Below are 25,391 nucleotides of genomic sequence, written 5' to 3' on the forward strand. Positions count from 1 at the left end.
ACCCTACATTTCGACAATGAATGGATAAAGAGGTGGGGTTTTTTTTGCTTTCTGAAATAAGAGGGTGCTAATGAGCACTAATTTTATGGTGCATAGATTAATTTTGCAGAGAACAACAGAAAAGCAAAGATTTTATCAGTATTTGGTAAATGAATCAGGTATATGAATACTTTCAGCTTTTATGAAGTTCAGTTCCACTTATCCAGGCCTCATACCAGAACAACTGAGGGTACTCTAATATTAAGGGCTAGAACTTGCTGTAGATCAAACTGAAAAAAGAATAAGTGAAGTGCAACTGATTCAAAGATGACTTTTTGCCCTTTTATTACTTCCTGGACAAGCACAGCTGATGCCCCATCATCAAAAGAGAGTCAAATTGTGACAAAATATGGGAAAATACTGTTCTGGTCTGCAAGATACAACCTTCAACAGGAAAACAAATGAAGTTATTAAGAGTCCCATTTTACAGGCAAATAATTATAAGCAAACACTTTGAAGAACAGAGTCATCAGAAAGTGATTTGTCAACCAATTACAGTTTTAATACAAAAATGTTTAGTCCAGTCATAAGCTTAATTGTTCAAATGAAAATGAGTAGTGGAACCAAAATCTTGAACAGATGATTTGTTTCACATCAAGCTTGTTGGGTGACAAATACAGTAACATTACTCCAGAATATACAGGTCCACACTTATTGTTGCCTAACCAGCTGCCTGGTTATTGCCTGGGTACCTTCAGGTACCGGTACTTTCTGGGGCCAATCTTCCTGCAACAGTACAGCAGCCGCATCTCAGGGGAACCGAGTTGATTTTTTGCTAATAGTATATACTGCATACACAGGTGTATCTCTATATATAGTCTACAAGGATTTAGTGGGGACAGTGACTGAAGTATCTTCTCAATCTTGTGGCAGAGTCGGGGACTGTCAACGGAGTGGGGCGGAAAACCCTGCACACAGTGTATTACATTGCCTTTGAGGACATATATATATTTAGATTTTGATGGTTTAAGTTTAGCACCTGTCAGGAGTACTAAATTCAAACCAAAACATTCTAAAAACTGTTTAAAGAAAATACTGATAACCATCAAAATTTTTCTGAAAAATCAAAATAACTATGTACACCCATGCCAATCTTAGCTTTTCAGAAAAAAAATGAAACGGCATGTAAAAAGAATAATACCTTTAAGCATAATGTTCTGAACTGTTACCCATTCTGCCAGGAAGTTATAATAATAGTTGTTTACAAATGGAATAGACTGAGAAAGAAAGCACCCCCCTTTAGGGCAAAAAAGGATAAACAATTCTAGCAAACTCTAGCAAAAAAGGGAAATATTTGCCCTAAATTAACACAAAGGCAGGCTGGAAGAAAGATGGCAACTGTATTTTTATCGGCCTCTTCATAAACAACAATCAATTTTCAGGAAGAGGTTGGAGTATATTACTATTATCTGGAAAAATAATAATAAAACCAATCTTCCTACCAAATTTCATCACCTCCAAAATTGTTTTTGAATACTTAATCTAAGGTCTTACGTCTACATATTACAGTTTTGAACTTTTTATGAATAGAAATTTTAAAAAGGCAAATAGTAGTCAATTGGCATAGGGTGTCCATGCCCTAGGGGTATCACAGGGTTGAAACTCTTCAGTTTGTATTTCAACTAACTTGAACTAGCAACCATCATGCTTCCACAGAGATGTTCCCATAGACATTTACATCCGTGATCTCTTGTTCTCAGTTAACTTAGTCTTTAACGAACCCCTGTTTTTGTTTCCAAACCCTTGACTTGAAGTTGTTCTGTCAGATTAATTGGTTTGAAGCCATGCAAAAAGAGCAAATAGTATTTTTGGACTTCAGATAGTTTTAACTCATATGCCAAAAATTTTTATAAGTTAACAGAGCTTTGAAGGAGTTAAGGCACCCAAATGCCCAGAAAAAAATAAATACCTTGGGCTAAATACAACTAAGTGTTCAGCAGTCATTTAATTGCACAATTGTCTCCCTAATTTGTAGCATAATGCTGCCAATGTCTTTAGAGATCCTAAAATACAAATACTAGAAACTTTGCAAATGTAACAGACAAGGCATTGACAAGAGATTCTCATGGTTCGTTCTGTATTCCTGGCTCCTCAAGGTAACTGCTACTCCTAATGTAATTAGCATTTAGCAGCAAGATCAGCATGTTCTAAGAATGAAATAAATATTCACACAATCAATACTAATGGTTCAAATGCTCAAACACATTATTGAAAACACTAATTTTCCAATCTTTCTCCTGCCAATCCAAGATTGCAGAAACAAGACCCATGGCAACAACGTTCACAGCTCTCAGTACCACAGAAGCTTCTGCAAACAAATTCTAGGCCTGAAGTTTTGTCATCTGTGGTGCTTGCGAGGTGTTTTACTGTGTTCGAAGCTGGTAGTCTGTAAAGGGGAAAAAAACCAAAACCCCAGTTTTAGTAAATTGTCTCACTAAGAGTAGTAAATTGAGATGAAGCGATTAAAATAAAACCAGATCTTTGCTTAGAATGGCCATGATAACAAGCTCTAAAGTGATTAAGGTAATTGCAGGCAGTCATGCTTCCATGCCAGAAAAAAGTTAATTAGAAAAACAACAAAAACCAAAAACACCCCCACCACTTTTCCTTGCTAACAATCTAGCATCTTTTAGTAGACAGTGTCTTATACATTTGAAAGCTGGCAGAGTGATATGTGTGAGCAATTTCTTTTTAAATTTACGTTCCAAAAATCCCAGCTTAATTACAAAATATTTGAACAGCATTACTCAACTATCCCATTGGGTCTTTCATTAAGACACAAAAAAAGGTGACTGGAAAAAGCAGCATACCTTAATCTAACATGTATCTGAACTGTACAGTTTAATACCCAAGAACACGAGCAAACTAGTTTTGTGTGTTTCAATTTGTAGGTGTATGCTGGAGAAACAAAATAAGCAAGTTGGAGATGTCTACAGTCTATTGCCTTCCATTTACCTCCATTCTGGGTAATATAACGAACCCATGGGAGAGCCTGATAGCCACTCTTCTCAATTATCTTTAAGTAGCGAACCTGGAAAGAAAGATATGTTAAGAAATAAAGTCTCCCATGTCAGCCAAGCAGTGTTTAGCAAAACAGAAAAAAATATTTTTTTGGTCTAAAATATGTTTTATGGATAACATTGAACAGGAATCATCAAGAAGATGAGAAAAAAACTTGTGCGTTAAGAGTCTAGCATGTTAACTTGCCAGTATTTCTGTTTTCAACTACTGACCTGGATTCCTGAAGTGGTGAAATATGGAATCTCGAACTTTACACTAATGGGAGGTTTTCCTTCCTTATCTTCAGCTTCAACACTTGGAAGTCCAAAGTGAGCTCTCATCAGGTATTCTTTTCCACCCTACCCAAAAGGGACAGATTTTTTTTTTTCTTGAAACAAAAAATAAAGGAAAACTTGCAACAATACAAGTGGTTTTCTTAATGTCAAATGGCTGAACTCCACTATTCATTTCAGCTCTTCTACAGGGCTTAAAAGTACTTGTTTTTGTTTTAAAGTACTTTTTTTTTTTTTAAAAGATGCAGATCAAATTAGGACCAGCCTGAGGCATAATTCATTTTCTTCCAGCCTCAAAGTCAAAAGACAAGGGTGCCACTGACCATTCTGATTAAACGGTGACAGACAGCTCTACTACCACAAGATTAGCATCTGAAAGAGCTCATGCTCATGGAACCACCCAAGAAGGAGTCTGACAAACTAAAACAGCTGCTGCTAAATCTAGGCCAAGGAATTACACCATCCACAGACATCGCTCAAAAATCTGCTCTCTAACCTAGTTCTGAAGAATTATCCCAGTTAAACAAATATAAATAACAGTATCTTAAACATTTTTCAGCAAGTTCCAATCCTTCCTCCAAGGGAAAAGAGGAAGAGGCCAGTACTACTTGTCTAATACTATTAGAATTTGCTTTAGGCGGAGCCTGAACATTCATAAAATATTAATGTTAAGTAATTATTACATTATTAGGCGATAAGACTAAAAATAACACTTACTGGAAAAGATTTAATGGACCAGACAATTTCACTGTTCTCTGGAACCCATTTGACACTTCCAACAGTGGTTTTAAACTTTGGTGAGTCTGCGTCGTTTGGAACTGGAATGTGAATCTCCACATTGTTGGCAGTTGATCTACGCTTAAATTGACTTTTTGCCTAAAGAAGAAGAAGAAAAAAAACCCCAACAATTAGAAAAGCAGGCCTCTAAGTATTTCCATTATGCTAGTGAGTTCAGAGAGCTGCGAGACAATTCCCCTCCACGCCAATCTACATCCTGAGAAACAGGACTGTAACACAGAGATCGTAACTTACAAATGAAGTTTTCAAAAAGATGCAAGTCCCACAGAAATACTAAATACTTGTACAAAAATGCACATACTGCTAGTCAAGCTTTGAAAACAAAGGGAAGAGAAGACCAAAATTTGCCATAATTATTTTAGAACTTCTGACCTTGATCATGTACTCGATGCGGCTGTGTGAGTGTTTTTCAATCACAGACTCAATCCAGATCAGTGGTTTTACCTATGGGGGAAAAAAAACTTAACAGCTGTAGGTTTTACTTTGACACAGTCGTTAAAATGTTGCTTCCCCTAAAGCTACACTTAACACATGAACCCCACAGAAAACAGAAAGTCTGTGGTGTTCAAAATGACAAACGAGTTATGTTTTTATTTAAAAAAAAAATAATAATTACACAAACGAGCAAGCATTGATATACCAACAACCAAGTGTTAGAAGAATCATAGGCTTAAAAAGGTATGTCTCAGATTAATCCCTAATAACAAACACTTGCAGTCCAAAGTATTTGATAATTTAACACACGAGGGACTGAACTATGACAAGCCCTAAAAATAACTCTAATTCAAACTACTGCCCTTAAAAAAATTAATACTAAACTTTTCATTTGTTGTCTCCTGTCATAGTTGCATATTATAGACCTTCTCTATACTGAATTTTTCCTTTTCTGAAAGGAAAGCTATCCTTATCACTGTGGCCAGCAAATTCTAATAAAATTCAATGACATAAATACTGCTGTTGTCAAGCACAATGAATTGCTACACTGACATTTCATCATGTAGTTAGCTAAAAAAAAAAATTAATCACAGGAACAGTTATTTCAGAACCAGTTTCAATAGTAGCTAAAAAAAAAAAAAAAAAAAAAAAAGAGAGACTTATTACCAAGTTATTTCTAAACTCATTCTTACTTCCTCCAAAATGAGCAAGCACAAAGCTTTGTTATTAACGGTTAACTTGAAACTACTATGCTACCCATACTATAAGAAAAAAAAAAAAACCAAGGGAAAGCCGTTAGTAATTTTGCCTACAATCTAAAACACTATCACATAAAAAATGCAAACATCCAGACTTACGTGGGTATTAAGACGATATGACATGAGTTCAAACTCTCCATCAGGCGGAATGAAAGAAATTGTCCTGTCGTTTTCAAAGCGAGAGAGACGAACACACTGGTGAAACTTCACATCTTCCAGTTCTACTGATTTACTTTTGCCACCTAGCAGAAAATACACGTTTCAAGGTGCTACACCAAGTATGCCTGAAGTATCATCGCAGCCAGTTACACAGCTAAGCAGTTGTCTGCTGACATTCCTCCCTTTTAGCCAACACTTTCTTTAGCTTGCTACAGGTTTTTAGGACTGCAGAAGTCCCAAGGAAAAAGAGATGAGGAAGCCTAGATGGTTACCACATATTACCATGGCAGTCCATCTTTGCTTGGTACTGTCACCCAAGACCTAATGTGGTTTTCTACATTGATAAAGGGAGTATTTCCATCATCTTAGAACAAATCCCTTCAGTTGAACCTCAAGCATCTCAAAACCTAAGACTTCAGATAACATCTTTCATGATTATTGAGATATCACCGAAATACTCACGGCCTGTATTATCAAAAAGAACTTTGTCATTTAAACCAAGGCGCAGCTCTGGCATTCCCGAGAGAAAGACTCGCATTTTAATGGATCCAACTATCTCACTCCGTAATACATTTCCGTTGGCACTGACCTGAACAAAAACAAAAAGAAGGTAAGATGGCTTTGATGTGGTATGTTGCAACATCAAACAACACTCCCACCCCATCCCCGTGACCCAAGTTTTCTTGGGTGTCTTTCTCCTGGGAGATTAATCCAGTAGAGTAAAATTAGATCAGGGAGGTGACGGGCACAGAGGAAGAAGGAAAGGACGTATCAGAAATCAGCAATACATCCAAATAAAGCATTATTTGTCTGCTGGATGTCCTTACGGGTACTCGGTCTTAATGACTGACATTGTTTTGAGCATCACAGTACACTAGCTGGTCTGACTTTTTATTGTACCCTTGCAGGTTTTCAGACAATAAGCCCTTTTCAACACTTCCTATCAAAATTCTCCTTAAAAGTTAAAAGGTACCCACCAAAAGGTTAACAGACTCAATAACATCCAGGAACACTTCGTTTTTCCTGTATTTTATCCCTTCTGATCTCCATGAAACAGCATTCGTAACAGTGGCAGGTGGACGCGGAGCTCCAGTTTCAAGTTTGTGACCTTCCTGAGTGATGTACCTTTACAGCCACATAATTGGCATGAAAAAGTGAAAATTAGCTTTTTTGATAACTAGACCAAGCCAAAAGATTTGTTTGTGTATGGAAGAATGCTCAAAACTTTCCAAGGAGTTTGTCACTGTAAGTGATGCAGAATGATACTTACTCTTGTAAAATTTTACTATCAGTGGTTTGTGGATAACCAAAATCCATAAGCTCATCTAACAACTCATAAATAATAACAAAATTATCCCTAATGCTCTCTTCTTCCAACTCCTTGAAATATTCAGAAAAAACCTGAAACAAAGCGACAGGAGGGAGGGGAAGAAGGAGGACATTAACTGAGAAAGTACAGCATATTCAGAATGTGTTCTTGCATCTAAAATAGCAATTTTTAAAAGCTCCAAACCAAACCCCATAATTCACAAACAGCATTCTGTTCAGAAGATTAGCCTCAGGAAACCCACCTCAGTTAAAAGAGAGCTAGAGAATCCTAGAAGCAACTCTAACTATTATGAAAAATATTTATTCTGGAGAAAATATTTTTCATGCCAGGTACAGATGAACCAAACATAGAATCTATGTGATATGCCACTACTCATGCATCAAGTTCACAATTCTCCTCTGTGTTCTCAGGTCTTGTGCAACTACTTACAGCATTGTGTCACATCCTTTGCCTACTCAGCTACAAAATATCAATTCCATTATTAGTGGTTAGGAAGATAGTTCTACAAAATAATCAAATATAAAGTAAAAATGCTATTACCACAGAGTTCTTAAAAATGTGAAAGCTCTATGCACTTCTATTTAGATCAGATTTAGACTGAACCAAGAAGAAGATGGAGGTTACTTTGGAAATTTCATACTCACCTGAACTACTTTATATAAAAATGAAAACACCAGTGATACACAAGCATTTTTCTTAGAAGTTGCAACAACTGATAAAGGATGTTCAGGAACATGCATTCAAAGTCACCATTCAAAAACATGTTTACTAAGTGCATTTTTAAAAGCCTTTAGGCAACTAGAGTTGGTCAAAAAACCTAAGAGTTAATTTATGAACAGTACCTCTGGTCTAACGAGATATGAAGATAAACATTCAGGAAATAATTTAGTAGAGTAAAATTAAACTAAACACTTTTCTGCACCCTGTGCTGCCAGTGCACGTTACACTACGTAAAGCATAAAACGGCTTTATTTAATAGAGCCTCCTTATGTCACTTCACCCATTCTCTCGCTTTGCTTTTAGACACAAAACCCCAAAATAATAAAGCAGCACTTGGCGTATCAGCATATGCGAGCTATCTGCAGTATAAAGGATACGATATAGGTTGTTATGTTTAATCCACATAAAACGAACTCCTCCATGTGCTAGAATAGGAGAAAGCGTCCCCTCTTCTTCCTTTTCCATAAGGATTGGCATAAAATGCTCCACCTCTGACATGTCCACATCTCCACGGTAATTCCGACAGATGAGAACCTATAAAGACAGAAACAAAATCTTTATATTTTTTCTCTTTCGTGAGATGATGTTACCATGCAAGACCAACGCACCAGATATTTGGACGGCCTCTTCAAGTAACTTTTAAAAAGTCACCAAGCTTCACTCTAGCTCCTACGCATACTATAAATGCAAATCACGAGGCCAAAATACTTTGCTGATCAGAATGCAAATCCTAATCTTTCATTGCAAAGTCACGTATTAACACTTTCAGAGTTATTCTTCACCTATTGCCGCCCACGCCTTAATAACGCTTTTAAGATAGGAAAACATGCAACCCCTCTGAGACAAACCACCCCCAATTACGGCAGGGATTAATTACTCCAGGTGGGATGCCCAGGGGCCCTGCTGGCACCTCCCTCGGCACCTGTAACTGCGAAGAGGACACACAAGCCACGACTCCCCTTCTCACGGCGCCGTGTAAAACCGGGGCTGCCGGCAAGGAGGCGCCGGGAAGGGGAAAGCGGCTCCCGCAGACCCCAACGAGGCCGGGGGAACCCCCCACCATCCCGGGGCCCGACCCCCTCAGCGAGCCCGGCCCCTCCGCTTCGGCCCCGCAGAGGTCGCCGCGGCCTGGGCCTCACCTTCCCCTTCAGGTCCAGCACGTAGACGGCGCTGGCCGACATCGCCCCGCCGCCGCCTCCCACCCGGGCCGCCGTGTCGCCCGGTCACAGACACACCGACTTCCGCTTCTCCCACGGCACTTCCGGCAGGAAGTGACGACACGAGACGAGACCCGGCTGCTGCGGGGAAGGATACGCGCAGGGCTCCGCCGCGGAAGAACATCTTGATTCACGGAATACCGATGTTAAATAGTCCCGAGGGTTCCCCCCGCCTTCCCACTGCGAAACGGTCCCACAGCGCTGAAAACAGCACCAGGAGCGGGGCTAACGGCGCCGGGACGAGGGGCCGCATCCTGAGCACCCAGGGCCCAGCCAGCAACAGCAGAGGGATGACGTTTGGGTTGAAGACCAATACTGGGGTTTAAGAGGCCGGTTAGGATTCGAAACGTCAAGCTGCACGCCACGTCTCAAAGGGAGTAAGAATTGTAAAGGTGCTTCAAAAACTCCAGGCACAAACTGTTCCCTCAGTGCACTGCCCTTGGTTTTATAGGTAAGTCAGCACCAAAAAAAGGATGAAAGCAGCATTTTAATAAGAAGTTACATCCACATTACAAGTTACAGCAGACCCTCCACCTCTGAAAGAAGTCTAGAGACAAAGAAATTATACAATTCCTATAACTTACAAGAGAAGCTTACGCTCTGTGAGACTGTCAGACTCTTCAGCTCCAAAATAGAGAAGTATTAGTATCAAACAAAGGAATGTTTCCCAGCGGGCTCACGGCAATTAATTTTGGCCTTAATCTCACTTTAAGCACTAAAAAACCCCAGCCCTCTGCACCTATATAAATCAGAGCTCATCAGCCAAGAAGAGACTTTGTTGAATATTTGGTTTTAAAAAACAAAACAATGAAATAAGACAGTACAAAGTCATAAACGTTCAGAAGATATATTAAACATTCAATATGGAGAATACACAGATTTACACAGCAACTCTGTTTCATACAAACAAAATGCAGCTCCTGATCCAAAGCCTTGAAAAAGCAGCCCATTCACTTAGTCCAGCTGACTTTAGGAATGTCGTAATGCTCAGTCAGAGTATCCAAGTGCCTGTTGAAGTCCTAGGGGAGAGGAGGAGAAAGAAAACGTTTAATATTTGGTGCCGATGTGACTGCTGTTGAGCCGCAAGACCTCCCCGCTTCTGTGGTTTCACAAAGGCGAAACGGTTCCCCCAGCCCAACAAGCCTGCGTGCTGATAAACACACACCGGCCTGAGTAAATCGGGATGATTCAGCTTACCTCCACCCTCTGCTTATGGGTTTTGGATGCTTTCTTCAGGATCCTCTCCATTTGCTGGGGGAAGACACAAGAGAGGCCGGTTACTTCCAGCACTCGTAGCCCCTCGGGGAGGTTTTAACCGGCCCCCCCCGAGCCCCCAGAGGGGCTCTGGCCCAGGCAGGGCGGCCCTTACCCTCTTCTCCTGCATCTTCTCGTAGGCCACCTGCGCCGGGGTCCGCTTATCCAGGCCGCGCTTCTTCTCCTCCTCCTGCTTCTTGCTACTCACGATCTGCTCCAGGATCTGGGCCTTGTCCTTCGCCTTTTTCTTCTTCCTGCGGGCAGAGGGCGGTCACCGCTGCCCACCCCGCTGTCCCCTCGTCCCGTCCGTCCCTCCGTCCCCGTCCCCCCCGCCGTTTCCCCGCCGTCCCCTCACCGCTTGCCGGCCCCCAGAGCCCCGCCGCTGCCCTTCAGCCGCAGCGGCCCGCGCTGCACCGCCTCGTAGTCCGCCATGGCGTTCCCGGCCGCCCAGCACTGCGGCGCCCCCTGGCGGCGCGCGGCGCCGTTGCCGCGGCAACGGTGCGTCCTCCTCCCTCCGTGAGGAAAAACCGTTACGAGCCGAAGCCGCCCCCCCTGAGAGGAAAGTCGAGAGAACCGGGCAGCGCCAAAAAAAAACCCCAAAACAACCAAACCCCCAAACACCAGTCCCAGCCCTCCCCGCACACCTTGGTCCACGCCGAACGGAACGATTCTGAATAATTTTTTGGTTATTTGAAGGCGCGCCGGTGAGTGAGGCTGGCGTTCCTTCCCTGAGGGGAATACATTTTCCACAGGAGAGAGGGGCCCACCCAGCTGGACGGTAGGAATGACCAAGAAATTAAGGTTTTACAACCTGCCCGTGATCAATAAATAAGGCAGCTCGCCACATGTTGTAGTTGTGCAGTCAGTTCTTCCTTCTAGCCTTGTTTTTCATATTTCCTACAGCCAGTAACATCACATTTCTGTTCGCGTGTATAAACTATATACTCGCAGCTATTTTCAGTGTAACGACCATACAGGTACCAGTATATACGTATCATGGCACACAAATAATTGTTAACTAGTGGTAATATGTATTAACAGTTAATGCAGAATAAAGGGAGCGAGTGGACTTTATAGCTACTACCTCCAGTACAAACTACCATTAGCATTAGTGAAAAGGGAAGGACAAGGGGTTACTACCAGTGTTGCTGATTTCTAGCATTTGGTGTTAACTCTTAAAGAAGACAGACATTGCTAAGGCTTTTCAGTTAATTTACCATGTTTGAAGGAATGAAAAAGTATGATCCATTAAGACCACCTGCTGCTTCAAAGACACAAACAAGAAGCTATTAGTTGTTTGGCTAAATATTGTAACAGGAGTCTTTGTTGTGCACACAGGAGGCAGGTGGGTAAGAGCCTTAAGTAGCCAGACTGAAGATTTGATGAAATGCTTCTATTATGATACTTTGCAGCCTGTGGAACAGGGAAGCGGGTTACTTGATCCTCTGCTATACCTGAACCTCATTGTTGCAGCTTTTAATAACTGAATATCCAGACCTCCTATAAAGGTGCCTTTGAGGAAAGAATGATGGGACAAGAATCAGCATTCAGAGCCAGAAATGGGCAACAAGCAAACCATTTTCACTCCAGAGCAGCTGGATGCATATCAGGTATAAAACAAACTAAAGGGCTGTTCGGACAGAACATGGAATAATGGCGAGGGCTTTTTTAAAACAATCTCTTTTTAAAATTATTAAGTAGGACTACTAAATTACAGCAAAGATTTTAGTAACATGGTTTGATTCTTACATCAAGAAGAAGGGTTATAAAATACTCCTAATTATATGCCAAAAAGAAAAAGCTTTCATGCTTGGCCACATATATTACAATATGACTTCATTCAAGTCACTGTACCAATGCATGCTGAAAACTGTCATTACATGTTCTATCTTTTCTTCTTTCATAGGACTGCACATTCTTTACAAGGAAAGAAATTCTGAGGTGAGTCTTGCATATGCATTTTGTGGGTAAAGGGCAGACACTGCTATAAAGACACGTTACATATAGGGTGAGGTATTTCAAAGATAATTTTTAAAAGGATTTACACAAATTTAAAGTGATACCTTTGGACAATTTGAGCATTTTTGTTGCTTTTTTTTTTATGTACAAACCCTGTTATCTATCCTAAATTGAGCCAGAATTCTAGATTTTGTATTAAGGTACCAGACTCTCTTTATTTATCAGAAATAAATTTAACAAGTTATATTTTAGTGCATACTTTGCCAGTGACATCCATGTTCCTCTCACCTTGTTTTGTGACAGATACTTCAAAGTATACTGATACTCTTTGGAATACTTTGCTTGGTTTATGAAAACCTTAATGATTGTGTCAAATTTTCTTCACATTTTCTTCATGTCTTCTTGTAAATAATTATACTAATACTCTAAGGTGCATTTTCCCCAAAGCCTTCATGTGCCTCATCGAACACTGCATTTAGTCTCTGGCCAAAGGATCTGATGGAGGCAGGTTCGGTATTCTGTTCATGTGGGACTGAGAGTCTTCACTGAAAACCTGAACTTGCTCTCCTCTTGTTAAAAATACTTACCCAGATAGTAACGTACATAATATTGAAGTTACATTTGCCATTCCTGACCATTTGGCGTACTAACAGAAAGGTAAGTGTTCAGTTTCTGCATCACTCAAGATAGCATCACACATGATTTGCTAATTTCTCTGAAGGGCAGAGCACAAGTGACAATTTTGTACAGTGCATGTCCCTCTTTAGAACCTTGATATCTGTGTGTGAATTCTATACAGGATAAAATACGAATGGTTCTGTAATAACTGAAATCTAAATCTGTCTCCTTTCCACATAGTAAATAGAGGCCAGAACCATAATCGTGTCATGACTAAGACATTTATTATTGATAAGGATCCCTTTTAAAATTCTGTCCTATTGTTTTGTTGATAACAGCTGTAAATGGGATCCTTACTCTAGCACAAGACCTGAAGCAAATAGCATGCTGAAAAAGTGGTGAATACATTCAAATTATTATGCACATTTTCTGTCTCTTGAACCCAAGTTCTGTGGAGAAAACGGTTGGGGTGGATAAAAACCTGCTAGAGTTGGTCCCAGATCTCTCTCCCTGCCCGTGGCTTTAGGCATTCAGGGTTTCATTCTGACATTTAAACTGGATCTTTCACGCTCCAGTTTAAGCCCAATATTTGTTGTCACATTCATTGTGGATTTGGAAAACAGATCCCTTTTGCCTTGCCATAAGTTTTTGTGTGTTTGGAAACTGATTAGGTGGACCTTCGGACTGAAGGTCTTCTGCCTTGTTATCATAACCACATAAATCATAACTACACTACATGCCTGAACACAGTTGCTGGCAATGTAGAAGTAAATCTGAAACTTTGTAAAGATCAGTTTTCAGATGCACCGTATCTGTGTATATTGTGTAGTGGTTTGGCTGCCTGACGTGTGTAAGCATTTTCACCTAGTTGTTCTGTAAGCATGAAGGCTTTGTTTTCACCAGTTACACTGTGTTGTTCTTTTTTAATACAGTCTCTTCCACCAACAACTACAGAGTATATTAAATGTTAGTGACTGATATCATCCACCTGGTAAAGGATGAAAAATGTGAAGAATGATACGGAAAAGGCAAACACATGGTTCTCAGTGGTCTAAAAAACTTGTTCCCTAAACAAGCCTTCCTTTCTATTTCAGACTGTTTTACAGATACCGAGATCTAGCCCCACAGCTAGTTCCACTTGACTACACAGATAAACCAGACGTGACGCTTCCCTATGAACTCATTGGCAGCATGCCAGAGCTGAAGGTACAGAGTAAGGAACACAACTAGAATCGAGTGACACATTTCAGTTTAATCTACCCTTTTTTAATAATTCATCCAGTACTAATTGCTGGGAGGCTGAAATACAAATAAATTTTGGCTATTGAAGTCAAAAGTCTTTCTGGAAGCTTCTAGTGATTCCCTGAAAACACCCTGAAATTGCACAAAAGTTAAAGAAGGCTGCAGCTGTGTCTACCCGATATAACATTAGACAGGAGCACAATAGCAGAAAGGGGACTATTTGCCAAAAAAAGGGGTTACAACAAAAATAGTCTCGCTCTAATTGTGTCTTATCTGCACTGAAATAAATGCTAGTAAAGATGACCTTCCCTTGCTCCTGTGTTTTGTTGCCCAGGACAATCCATTTCGTCAGCGGATAGCAGAGGTTTTCTCAGAGGATGGAGACGGCAATATGACTTTAGATGATTTTTTGGACATGTTTTCAGTGCTGAGTGAAATGGCTCCCAGAGACTTGAAAGCTTATTATGCTTTTAAAATTTATGGTGAGTGAGACATGCATAAAAAATAAACCTTGTGGAAATCCTGCAGCTTCATGTAGGGATGCAAAATAATCATTTTGTCACCATAATGATTTCTAGTTAGGTATGTTTCTAATGCAGCCTTTCTTTTCATTGCATTTGAATGTCCGTTCTCTCTCCTAGAAACTTCTGGTCTTCTTTACCCTTTTGTCTCTTATTTGTTTGGGATTAGGATTTACTATAAAATTTACAACCTGAAATTATCTGCAGTTTTCAAGAGCTGATAAAAATTTAAGAAATACTTCTGTCTGAGGGGCTGCTTGGAAAAGTGCAGCACAAGGGATTTGGCTGCCCATAAATCTGTAGCGTGGTTTTGGTAGGGGGAGGTGGGAGGCAGGGAAGCACACTTCTAGCATTTTTCTCCAAGGACAAATTTAAAGGTTCATTGTGGGTTGGGTTTTTGGGGGGTTTTGTTGTTTGTTTTTTTTTACAGTACCATTTTCAGTTACTTCCTTTATGATCAGCTATAGGCAAACAATGTATCAAACAAACAAAATCTTCTTTTGCGATGTAAACTGTACGTAATTCAGCAAAGATGTTAAAAAAGTGAACCCCCACCAAAACTGAACAGCCCATTCTTTTCCTTTAACTTCATACTATTTCTTGCATTTGGTTCAGTAGTAGTGATTTGCCAGAATGATTTAACTATGGCTAAGCTATGTTTAGCCATTCAACTATTTACAATTGTTAGCCTTATGCATAAAAGGAGAAATTATTCCAGGATTTTTATTTTGTTATTGAATTTTTATACAAGCAAAGACAGAATTTTTATACAAGCAAAGACAGATAACTTCATTTCCAATTTGAAAGTTCTATTTACATAAATACATTACGGCCTGGGAACCAAACCCTTCCTATTAGGTCTTGGCAGTCAACCATATAAAATGCTGACTTTTGTAACTTTGAATTCATTTTGTTTCCTTTGACAGATTTTAACAATGATGATTACATATGCAAATCAGATCTAGAGAAAACTGTTAACAAATTAACCCGAAATGAACTTACCCCAGAAGAAGTTAGCCTTGTATGTGAAAAGGTGATTTATGAAGCTGATGTGGACAACGATGGCAAGCTGTCTTTGGAAGACTTTCAGCATATGATAATACGAGCTCCAGATTTCCTCAGGTAATATTTGCTTTTAATTTCTAACACAAAATTGCTCTTAGTTTTTTTGTCAGAAGTCTCTGAAGCGTGTTTTACGTCTCCTCAGCCATTACAGATCACCACTCTTCCCTGACAGTTTCTAGTACAGCTGCCCACCACAAAGACTGGGAAAACAGAAGCTTAGAAAAGTGTGGAGGCTTCTTGACTTGCTTTTTGAACCTCTGATGTACTTTTTACATGACAAAAAGTCCTGGTAATTTAAAAAGTTAATTTTAGCACTTAGGGTCCATTGATAGGTATATGTGATTAGCTCACTCAATGCATAACATAGTCTTAATGTGGTTTCTGATGCATGTCTTACACAAAGCAGGACTCCAAATCTTGTGTTTATTTTATGTACTTATTCTTTGCAAGTGCTTTGCAAAATAAAGTTTCCCATTTATTATAGAGTCCTAGGATTAAGCGTAGTGAATCCCTTTGAATAGAATGATACATAAGTGATCATTACTTCCTCTTTCTAATAGCACATTTCACATTCGAATCTGAATCTAGTGAAACATGCAGATGGAAGTGCTTCTTGAACCTTCAACAACTATTACTTCACCCGAGATTACCACCCATGAGAGAGCAGAATGAGAGGAGCAAAGACGACAATTTCTGGTAACTTAACCAGTCAGAGAACTCTTGTCTCTTGTTTACCTCCTTAAAGGAAGAATTCATTAAGCTCTTCATCAAGATTTCCCTGTAACTTAACAAAATGTCTATTCTGTCCCCTCTGCTAGAGTAAATCTGGCCTAGACAGTGTGATGGGAAATATTTTTTTAAAGTTCAGACACCACCAGGTACTAAAGGAACTTGTATCAAATTATAGCTTCAAAAAAAAATTCCTAAGTGAATGCCTTAACCAGTAAAAAAACCTTGAAAATAGTTTCAAAAACATTATGGTTCATCAAAATTGTGTAAGCAACTCCTCTGATCAGCTACAGCCTTAACAGACAGTCCAGTGAATCAATTTGCTGAAGTATTCTCCCAGTGTGTCACAGACATCCATTATGGGTTCTGAGAATAATATAGAGAAGAGCTCTCTATTTCAGAATTTATAATGAAAAGTCAACATACTTTAAAGGACAAAAGAAGCTACCCCAGGTTCCTGTCCCTCTTTTCTCTTCTTAGAAATATCCTGTTTTCCACACGCGAATCCATATGCATGAATGAGGAACAGGACTGACAAACTAAGTTTGTAAAATTCTCTTTTCATAAGAAGTTTATTTATGCAGTGCTCAGGGTCCTGTACAACAGAGTAAAAACATACATACTGTAATAAACAACAGTTTTGTTTTTAATACAAACATGAAAATCAATGAGAAGTGTTTAAGAAAGCAGCTGTAATGTGGGAAGGGTGGCAGCCAAAAGTGGTCATTCTAAAAACACAATTTACAGTTGTTTTTAAAAATATTGGGATGCATTAAGTTCCCTTCAAACAAAGTCATAGGCCCAACTCGTGCTCAACGCAGAGCATATGATTCCTGCAGAAAGGGTAGAGAGACCAGCCCGCTAAACTTGTACTACCTACAGAAATAAAAACTCCCAATGATGGGTGAAAGAGATGGGTCAAAGAATAAGGCAGCCTGAAATAATCAGACTGCACATTACCATTAACGTTCGATTGAACAGATCATTATTTAATCTATAAATGAAGACAGAAGTCAGTCATCATTCTTTCCCAACCACTATGAACTTCTAGTACAAATGGAGACCATCCTCTACGCAGCTGTTTGTCCATTTCCTCTCCAGCACACACACCAGCCATTTCAAGTTCAAGAGAACAAGAAATCACAGTAGCTTTTGAGCATGATCATCAGACAAAGACACCGCCACAACAATAAAACCCTTAACAATTGTCAGTGAGATGATTAGCATCTCACATGAAAGGAGAGACCAAATAATTTTCAGCAGCAGTAAAGAGACTTACAATAATCCATAGGATTTATAAATCTGAGGCTGAACGTCTGATGCTGGCATAAGGCTCGGATGTCAAGGAACATTAGATGTGCCTATCAGCATAGGACCTAGACAATGTAAGTGTTGAAATGGTGAAGTGTTAAAACACCAGTTCCACAATTTATTGACAGATGAGCTACTGACAGGTCTACACCTGAAGGGGTGAAGACTATCTGATATATTGCAACCAGCCTCAAAAATAAGGTCAACCACAGAATTCCATGATATTCGTTAAAGTAAGGGAATTTGAGAACATGCTCAAAAATGGGTTTCTCTACAAACCAAGTGTTAATCCATCACCTGAAATTTTAGTGGCATTTAGACACTGCGAATGTGTAGTATAGTAAGCACATAGTTTTTTGGATCTACTTAGATTCCTCAGTTCTACAAATTTTGTATCCAATTTCAGTTTTTTTCCTCCTTAAAGAAAGCTTAAATACATTACTGTATGTATTTACGCAGTACCTCTTTTGATCATTGTGTTTTCCGTATCATTCATACTTAAAAAGTACAGCAATTTAATTATGTGATGGAAACATCAACTACATACTGTACTTCTCCAAGATGTGATGTCTGCATTTAGTGACACATAGCCAAGCATACATGCAACTGCAGTGTCTTTAACCTTTTGCTGTCCTACATTTCCATTTTAGGTTTCACATTGCTTACACCGATTTAATTTCTGTGTAGAGTCTGTATACCCTAGAAGTACAGTGATGACTGTAGTCACAGTAACTGTATGAAACTTCCTGAGATCAGACAGTAATGTAGTTGTTCATTGAGTAAAACCAATCATTTCATAAAAGGAAACAATGCTATAAATTAGGTACATAAACATATGTGCAACAACCAGCATAAGTTTAAACAAAAGGTATTCACATACAAAGAGTTAGCTTTGAATGCAAAAGAGTAACTTAAGATTTAGAAAATGAGGAGTGAACAACACAATTCCATCCTTCAAGTTTTATCCACTTGTAAATTAGTATGGTTTGCTTTCTCATCTCAAGATGAATTATTGATTTAGACACTGTCGACAGGCAATGCCCAGTATCACAGTGGACACTGTGATACCAACTTGGACTAACCACTTATTTTTCCAGTCACTTTGAAAAATAAGTCTGGCAGTACCATCTGGCTGTATTAAAGTAGAAGGATGGATGCAAGACAATCCACATTTACTACTAAGCCAGAAACAAATCATTAACCAGATCAGTTTTGTGTAGGAAAACAACATTCAGACCATGCCTTCATCACCTCCCCAATTCTGCCTCAGTTTCTTGAAGCATACACAAAGTCTTTCTTTAAAAGCATCCTTATCTCAAGATAGAAGCATTGCTTGTCCAATCTATAGCTCTGTATTAACTACACTTTGAAGCATATACTGACTAGAAGCATATACTGACTAGAAGGCTTTTCAGTAGCTTAACATGGTTTTATCCTACAAATACACCTGCCTGTAATCCACTATGGTGCATGTTCACCAAGTCCTCATGCTAAAAAGCCATGAGTAAACAAAACAAACCCCCACCATAAGGTTCTGGTTAAAGGAAAGCTTTATGTATGATTTTAATCATGACCAGATCTCATTGTAATCTGCTAGCTATTAAAAAAAAAAAAAAAAGGTTGGTAGCATATAAAATGCATTTTTATAAACCAGTAACTTATACAGTAAAATTTCCTTTTTCCATTTTAGAAAAACAGGCAATATTCCTGTTGAGCCCAATTGCATGCTGCAGATTTATAAAGTTTAAAGATCTATCAGATTCATAATTAACTACAGTAACACGAGTGCTACTCTGAGGCCAGAATATAATACCATTAACTTGAAGAAAACAAAACTGGTGAGTAAATTCATTAACTTTAAAATCAGCTTTAATTTTACCCTTAAGTGCAGTTGTCAATGTAAACAAAGCATGTTAACAATTCCAGTGAGTTGCAGGACACAGCTGATATGTTCATTTCAGTTAAATACACCGTAATTCCAATCACTTGACAGCAGACTTTGAAGTAGATGGCTCTTACTGGCTCCTTTTGTCAGTCTAATCAAGAGTCAGGCTTACAGCCTCTGAACTAAGAGCAATTAGCTACCTAAGAGCTTTACTTGGCTGTTATATATTTTATACATCGGAATGTAATAGACTGTGTTTATAGGAATAAATACATAGAATATTTCCACTGAGGACTAAACATCATTTGCATTGATGCACGCTATTAACAGGTCTGTTGCTGCTTGAAATCTGAAGTGATCAATACACAGCAGCAAGGCAAGTCTCAGTTTAAAAAAGTCTGTTTTCAGAAAGTGTTTGTATGTGCAACATTTATTTGCATATGTGAGCAAGTGTGCATGAGAACACACAACTGGAAGCAGTGCAATACATTTTCTCGTCACAATTTAAAACCAGCTACTACATCATGACAGATCTGGAGTCATTCTCAACTGGAGAAGAAAACGCCACCCATTGTAATGTTAGATTTTGAGGGAGTGTCCCTACCTGAACCACAGTCTGTTTCTCTAAGAACAGACAACAGATCATTTGCATGGGACTCACTGTAGCTATCATCTCCTGTTAAACACGTCTAAACATCTGGAGTACTTAATTAAGCATGGTCAAGTCTAACATGGATAAAGTACTTCCTGATGGCAAGGATCCATTATATTTACAGCACACTTTGGTTTTTTAAAAAAATAGAGATTCCTTTGAGGAGGATTTTTTTTTTTTTTTTTTGCAAAACTTCAATTGTACTTGTGGATTGTCTACAATAACGCAACTGAGTAAGTAACAGGCAGATAAAGGATTTTCTCTGGAGTAGCAAAGAGGTGGAGATGCAGAAAGCTTCCTTCTACCTTCTGAAAAGGTAGAAGCCTGTCCTGCTTATGTAAGTGCATTTACTTGATGTTTTGATGCGATTGTTCCATATGCATCTATAGACATGGATATGCACATGTATCATGTACACATACCTGTACTTTATTAACGTTGGCATTTCAGTTTCTTATTTTGATCATAACTTAATCTTTCTAATTTGGATACATTACCTATATGAACAAAAAGATTGAAGCCTGTCAGCAAAGGTGCTATATCACAGGTCACGTTTGATCTGTACTCCCTCTGCTAGACAATACGCATGCCCAGTGGCAATCTGACAAAAATAAACTTGTTTCATCTCCAAAATTGAAGAGTCAGACAATTACTAAAATAAACGATTTCTTATTCAGATGGTCACAAAGTGACAAGGTATGTTGAAAATGCTAAGTCCACAGACAGAGGAAATCTCACTCAGAACAGGCACAGTCCAGTTCAGCTGAGCAGATGCTCAGATTAAGGCCGTGTCCCTCACAGAAGAACACATCGGAAAAAGCTGCTTTTCTTTTGCTGGTCTGGTGTGATTTTGACTCCCTGGTTGCTGCCTTGCGGGCTATTGCCTTCCTGAAGACGCAAAGAATATTCAGTTACTTATTTATACTGAACCGCTTCTAGCATCCATACTTCATCTATTCATTTTCTTGAATCAAGCCTGCCATACACAAAAAACCATTGCTAAAACCAACAGGAGTCTTGACTCATTTATCTGAGCCTTACATCAGCTGTTACAAGAAGTCGGAGAACTGCATCTGCTACTTTTGGCTTTGACTAACGTGCACCGCGCCTATTCGTCTTCTTTCTATAAACTCAAAGACAGCCTAGATTAAAAACAAAAAATTATAGGACATGTTTGGTTCTTGCTGAAACACTTAGGAATCGTCAGCAAGACCCAAAATATCACAGCTCTGTCAGCACACGTCTGGTCACATGAAGGTGGAATGCTCAGTGAAAGTAGAAGAAATCTTTGTTAGCTTCATTTTGTAAGGAACAAACCGACATTGTTACGTATTTATTTGTTGTGCAAAAGGTAACCCAACTGCTTCTCAGGATGCTTTTGCAGAAGTTATCAAAAAAATTAGGTTTTTACCCATTTTTAAACATACTAGTTTCAGGACTACCCTGAAGTATGAAGCAGGCCTCCTATACGACTAATTTTTCAGACCACAAGAGCAAGAAATATCATTAAACTGCTCTACCACTGGCCTGACTTGCAATAAAATAAATAAAAGATGATTTTATTTAGGAAACCTCAACCATTGCAGCTAATTCCTGAAATGCAGAGACAATTTTTATATGAGAAGGCCAGAGAGTAGCTTGACAAAACCAAAAATAAATTTCTATAACCCCCATGAAAGAGACGACAAAGTATTTTTTATACACTGCGAAGCAGTACTTGCTATTTGGCTTTTGGTTGTGGGTTGTTTGTTTTTTTTTCTTATTTAAATACAGCGTGGACCAAGTAAAGGTTACTCACCAACTTCTTGTCCATTTTTGCTTTTATGTCTCTTGCAAGAGTGAAAAATGCCTGCAACAAGTAAACCAGTTAAGTGTTAATATATTCTAACATTTTTGTTTAGCGATAAGCTGCCTTCCCAAGTTTCTACATATACTGAACTCCTGAAGAACAGCAAGTTTTCAGGTTTCCCCCTCCCCCCTCCAGGTTTTCATGCTCCTTTTCTAACCCCATTACCCCATTTCTGAGCCTGAAAACCACCATGGCACAACCTGGGCTTACGTAGAGGGAAAACGTCACCCTTTGTCAATCACATTATTGAATGCAAAGGCCTAAACCCAGTTTTTCAGTGTGCCGCTCTGCCGCCGTTTGCTCTAACACCCTTGTGCTACGCTCTAAGCACCCACTTCAATTTAAATAAATCGGCATAACGTTGGCTAGACAACGCCTTCATGGAACGCACAGATATGTACTTAATAACCCGTCCACAGTATCTAACAAAGGAGTTTTGCACCCAACCAGGACGGGCGAGTGTTCTTATTGCTTGTTTGCATAAATAAGTCAATACATATAAGAGAACGGTTATAGTACTTACATTCTCTATGTTTATATTTGCTTTTGCGCTGGTCTCCATGAATTTAATTCCAAAACTTGCAGCAAGCTGAACAAAAGCAGGTTTCATGTTAGTTGGATAATTGCGGGAACAGCTCTAAATATAACCAACTGCGCAGGATCTGCCCCTTCTGGCGTGATTCATAGCAACTTGGGGATTTACTCAAGCAGAACAATTTGCACAAATCAGGAACTAAATCTCGTTCCTATTAGTATCTCTTCTTGCTGGGCTTTTTTCTGCTGTTTCACACTCTGCACACATCTTCATCTGCTCCTTTGTCTTTTATTTTATTTCTTGCATGGATATCCGGTCAGTCTCATAACATCTGCAGTGTGTAGAAGCACCTTCCCTGACTAAGTAACATCCGACGCCAGAAAAGACAATCCTGTCTACCTTGTCTCAGTGGCTTTCACTCAGAGATGTTTCCTAAATGTCAAACTCTAGCATACTTTTTCTTCCTTTTCCTAAGAAAAAAAAAACCAGCTCGTTGCTTCGCACCTAATACATCCTGACCAGCTAATCGACAAGAATTCTTAATAGCGACTCATCTTTTAATCAGAGTGGGGAAGTGTCCTGCAACTACACCTTGGGAAATGTTCAATAGTTCCGCTTAGGAACACCACCGAGGTACCAAGGAGGCGTACAGACTGTAACAAATGCAGGTTTTACGGTCCGAAAAGTCTAAGCTGAAATATGTTAAAGCTATGGCACTTACCTTCTCCCCTTGCTCTCTAGAAACTTGTCTTTTGTCATTTGCATCACATTTGTTCCCAAGGATCATTTTTTCAACATCTGGAGAGGCGTGCTGAGATAGAAACAGATCAAAGAAAGGACTTTGGCTTGGGTCTTTTTAGACAAATATTGTCAAAAAGATGAGGCGCGCATCAAGGACTTAACATGGAGTGCCAAGCATCTTCCGCAGATTTACGGGCTCCCCCAAGCCCCTCATCCCAGCAGCCCGGCGCATGTCCTGCGTAACGACAGCTCTCGGATCACTTGTTGTGGCAGGAAAACATCAACTTTTCGGTCCCCTCATGGCTGGAAGGGCTACAGTCCCCCCGGCTGGCTCTCGTGTCCCAGCACAACGGGCTACTGTTAACCAAGGCGTTCCAGAAGGTATTCCTGGTTTTCATTCAATTTATTTTCCAGGCACCCTTCAGCACATGAATCCAAAAGAAAGGTAATGCTTCTGAAGCAATTAAGTTTCAACTACTTTTGGAGGAAGAAATTGCATCTTTTATTATTCAGTAAGTAAATAGAGAAATTACCTCTTCAATATTCCTGACCCAGTTCCGAATGTTTTCAAAAGATTTTTCATTGGTGATGTCATAGACTAACATAATGCCCTAAAGATTAAGAAGGAGACAATTTCAGCTAGCATCAGTTTAAGCAAGAGTTAAAGACTTGTCCACAGCAGAAAGGAGCAACTTATCAAAGACTATTTTTAAGCCAGTTGGTTCACACTTCCACACAACACTGAATCACAGTTTGTGCCTGGCTAGATAAGGTGTGCGGGACGCGTATTTTAGAGCGAGTCACGGAGGGAAGCTGCCCCTACAAGCTCCCACGTTGTCCCAGCACAGCCCCAGCACCGCCTGAAACAGAAGCGCTGCTGTAAACATTTAGCTGGGCAGAATTTACGTGCCGGAAGACATCGGCAGTTGTGCGCGTTCCGCATTAAACCCAGCTGATCTGTGACAGCTGGATTGCCCGCGTTAGGTTTAGCATCACCCGCACGGCTCCTACCATTGCTCCCCTGTAGTAGGCGGTTGTGATGGTCCGAAATCGCTCCTGCCCAGCGGTGTCCCTGGAACAGAGAGAACGTGGGGGCTCACGCAAACCAATGACAGCAACACGCTCAAGTCAGAGCTCCCGAAAGGTTTAATGAATTTGAAGCAGTCTTTAGGTGCACTAGAACTATCTTTTAGTTTCTAAGATGCTGTAAACCGCTGAAGGGCACAACTAGGGTAAAGACTTCACGATAACATCACCGCCCCACGCCATGTGGACACCCGGCGACTGGACGTTAACTTCAAAAGAAAAGTCTTACCATATCTGCAGTTTAATTCTCTTGCCATCTAGCTCTATAGTTCTAATTTTAAAATCAATACCTGAAAAGAGAAGCAACTAAATTACTCTCGGTTCCTGCCGAAAGCCCAAATTCTCATTTCTTCCCTCCCCCCTCCTTTCGCCGCTCGCATTTTCACGCTCAGGACGAGCGCCAGCAGAGCGTCCTCCCCTTCAGCGAACGGAAAGAGCCGCCCGGTTCGCAAAGGCGGCTCACGTCCCGCCGCGCAGCCGAGAGAGCGGCCGGAGCCGAGACCGAGCTCCAGCCCCGAGCCCCGCAGGACAGCACAGGACAGGACAGGACAGCCGAGCCGATCCGAGCCGAGGCGGCGGCAGGGCCGGGCTGCGGCCCCCCCACCCCGAGCCTCGGAGCCACCGGCGCCGGCAGCGAACCCGCTCCGCTCCGCTCCCTCGGCCCGGGCCGGCCGCCATCCCGCTCCTCCGGGCGGAACGAGCCGTTTCCAGGCCCCGAACCGGAGCCGCCGGGCGCGACCACCGGCCGGTGCGGCCAAGGCCGTCCCGGCCGCCCCCGTGCCCTCACCGATGGTGGAGATGAAGGTGGCGTTGAAGGCGTCCTCAGAGAAGCGGAAGAGCGCGCACGTCTTCCCCACGCCCGAGTCGCCGATGAGCAGCAGCTTGAAGAGATAGTCGTACGTCTTCGCCATGTTCGCGGGCGCCGCCCCTCCCCGCCGCGCCCGCCCCCCGCGCCGCCTCACCGGCCGCGCCCGCCGCCCATCACCGCCCGCCGCGCGCTTATTGGCCGAGCCCGGCAGGAAGGGCGCGGAGCCGGCGCCCCATTGGCGGGCGGCCTTGGCCCGCTGGGGTAAGCGGCGGCGCGATTGGCGGCCGGCACCGCTCCGCTCCGCCCGAGCGTCACTTCCTGCTGCAAATAGCGACGTCACGCCTCTAACTCCCCGCCGCTCGACGTGGTGTGCCGGCTCCTGACGTC

At 40.8% G+C, this 25,391-nt stretch overlaps 4 protein-coding genes across 5 annotated transcripts; 1 reads left to right on the forward strand and 3 right to left on the reverse strand.

Moving 5' to 3' along the window:
* Nucleotides 1-282: 282 nt before the first annotated feature.
* AP1M1 (adaptor related protein complex 1 subunit mu 1) lies at nucleotides 283-8,827 on the reverse strand. The gene is made up of 12 exons (XM_075038000.1): nucleotides 8,672-8,827; nucleotides 7,910-8,066; nucleotides 7,457-7,524; nucleotides 6,753-6,883; nucleotides 6,460-6,607; nucleotides 5,945-6,071; nucleotides 5,423-5,565; nucleotides 4,503-4,574; nucleotides 4,050-4,208; nucleotides 3,273-3,398; nucleotides 2,995-3,070; nucleotides 283-2,425 (listed from the first exon to the last, which is right to left on the reverse strand). Exons 1-12 carry the CDS (start codon nucleotides 8,711-8,713, stop codon nucleotides 2,403-2,405), a joined length of 1,272 nt encoding a protein of 423 aa, XP_074894101.1. The 5' UTR covers nucleotides 8,714-8,827; the 3' UTR covers nucleotides 283-2,402.
* A 755-nt stretch (nucleotides 8,828-9,582) lies between these two features.
* FAM32A (family with sequence similarity 32 member A) lies at nucleotides 9,583-10,475 on the reverse strand. Its single transcript, XM_075038009.1, has 4 exons — nucleotides 10,359-10,475; nucleotides 10,119-10,257; nucleotides 9,947-10,000; nucleotides 9,583-9,768 (listed from the first exon to the last, which is right to left on the reverse strand). Exons 1-4 carry the CDS (start codon nucleotides 10,433-10,435, stop codon nucleotides 9,700-9,702), a joined length of 339 nt encoding a protein of 112 aa, XP_074894110.1. The 5' UTR covers nucleotides 10,436-10,475; the 3' UTR covers nucleotides 9,583-9,699.
* Nucleotides 10,476-11,476: 1,001 nt separating this feature from the next.
* CIB3 (calcium and integrin binding family member 3) lies at nucleotides 11,477-16,856 on the forward strand. 2 transcript variants are annotated; one of them, XM_075038005.1, is made up of 6 exons: nucleotides 11,477-11,613; nucleotides 11,910-11,944; nucleotides 13,675-13,786; nucleotides 14,157-14,304; nucleotides 15,270-15,465; nucleotides 15,997-16,856. In XM_075038005.1, the coding sequence occupies exons 1-6, from the start codon at nucleotides 11,563-11,565 to the stop codon at nucleotides 16,106-16,108; spliced, it is 654 nt and encodes a 217-aa protein (XP_074894106.1). In that variant the 5' UTR covers nucleotides 11,477-11,562; the 3' UTR covers nucleotides 16,109-16,856. The 2 variants fall into 2 exon arrangements, with proteins under 2 accessions (XP_074894106.1, XP_074894107.1); XM_075038006.1 differs by having other exon boundaries at nucleotides 15,969-16,096.
* Nucleotides 16,857-19,299: 2,443 nt separating this feature from the next.
* Nucleotides 19,300-25,167, reverse strand: RAB8A (RAB8A, member RAS oncogene family). The gene is made up of 8 exons (XM_075038007.1): nucleotides 24,984-25,167; nucleotides 24,426-24,486; nucleotides 24,122-24,182; nucleotides 23,644-23,721; nucleotides 23,091-23,180; nucleotides 22,358-22,423; nucleotides 21,784-21,834; nucleotides 19,300-20,873 (listed from the first exon to the last, which is right to left on the reverse strand). Exons 1-8 carry the CDS (start codon nucleotides 25,105-25,107, stop codon nucleotides 20,781-20,783), a joined length of 624 nt encoding a protein of 207 aa, XP_074894108.1. The 5' UTR covers nucleotides 25,108-25,167; the 3' UTR covers nucleotides 19,300-20,780.
* Nucleotides 25,168-25,391: the final 224 nt, after the last annotated feature.

The sequence above is a fragment of the Buteo buteo genome, chromosome 10 (genome assembly GCF_964188355.1).
Source record: "Buteo buteo chromosome 10, bButBut1.hap1.1, whole genome shotgun sequence".
NCBI lineage: Eukaryota > Metazoa > Chordata > Aves > Accipitriformes > Accipitridae > Buteo > Buteo buteo.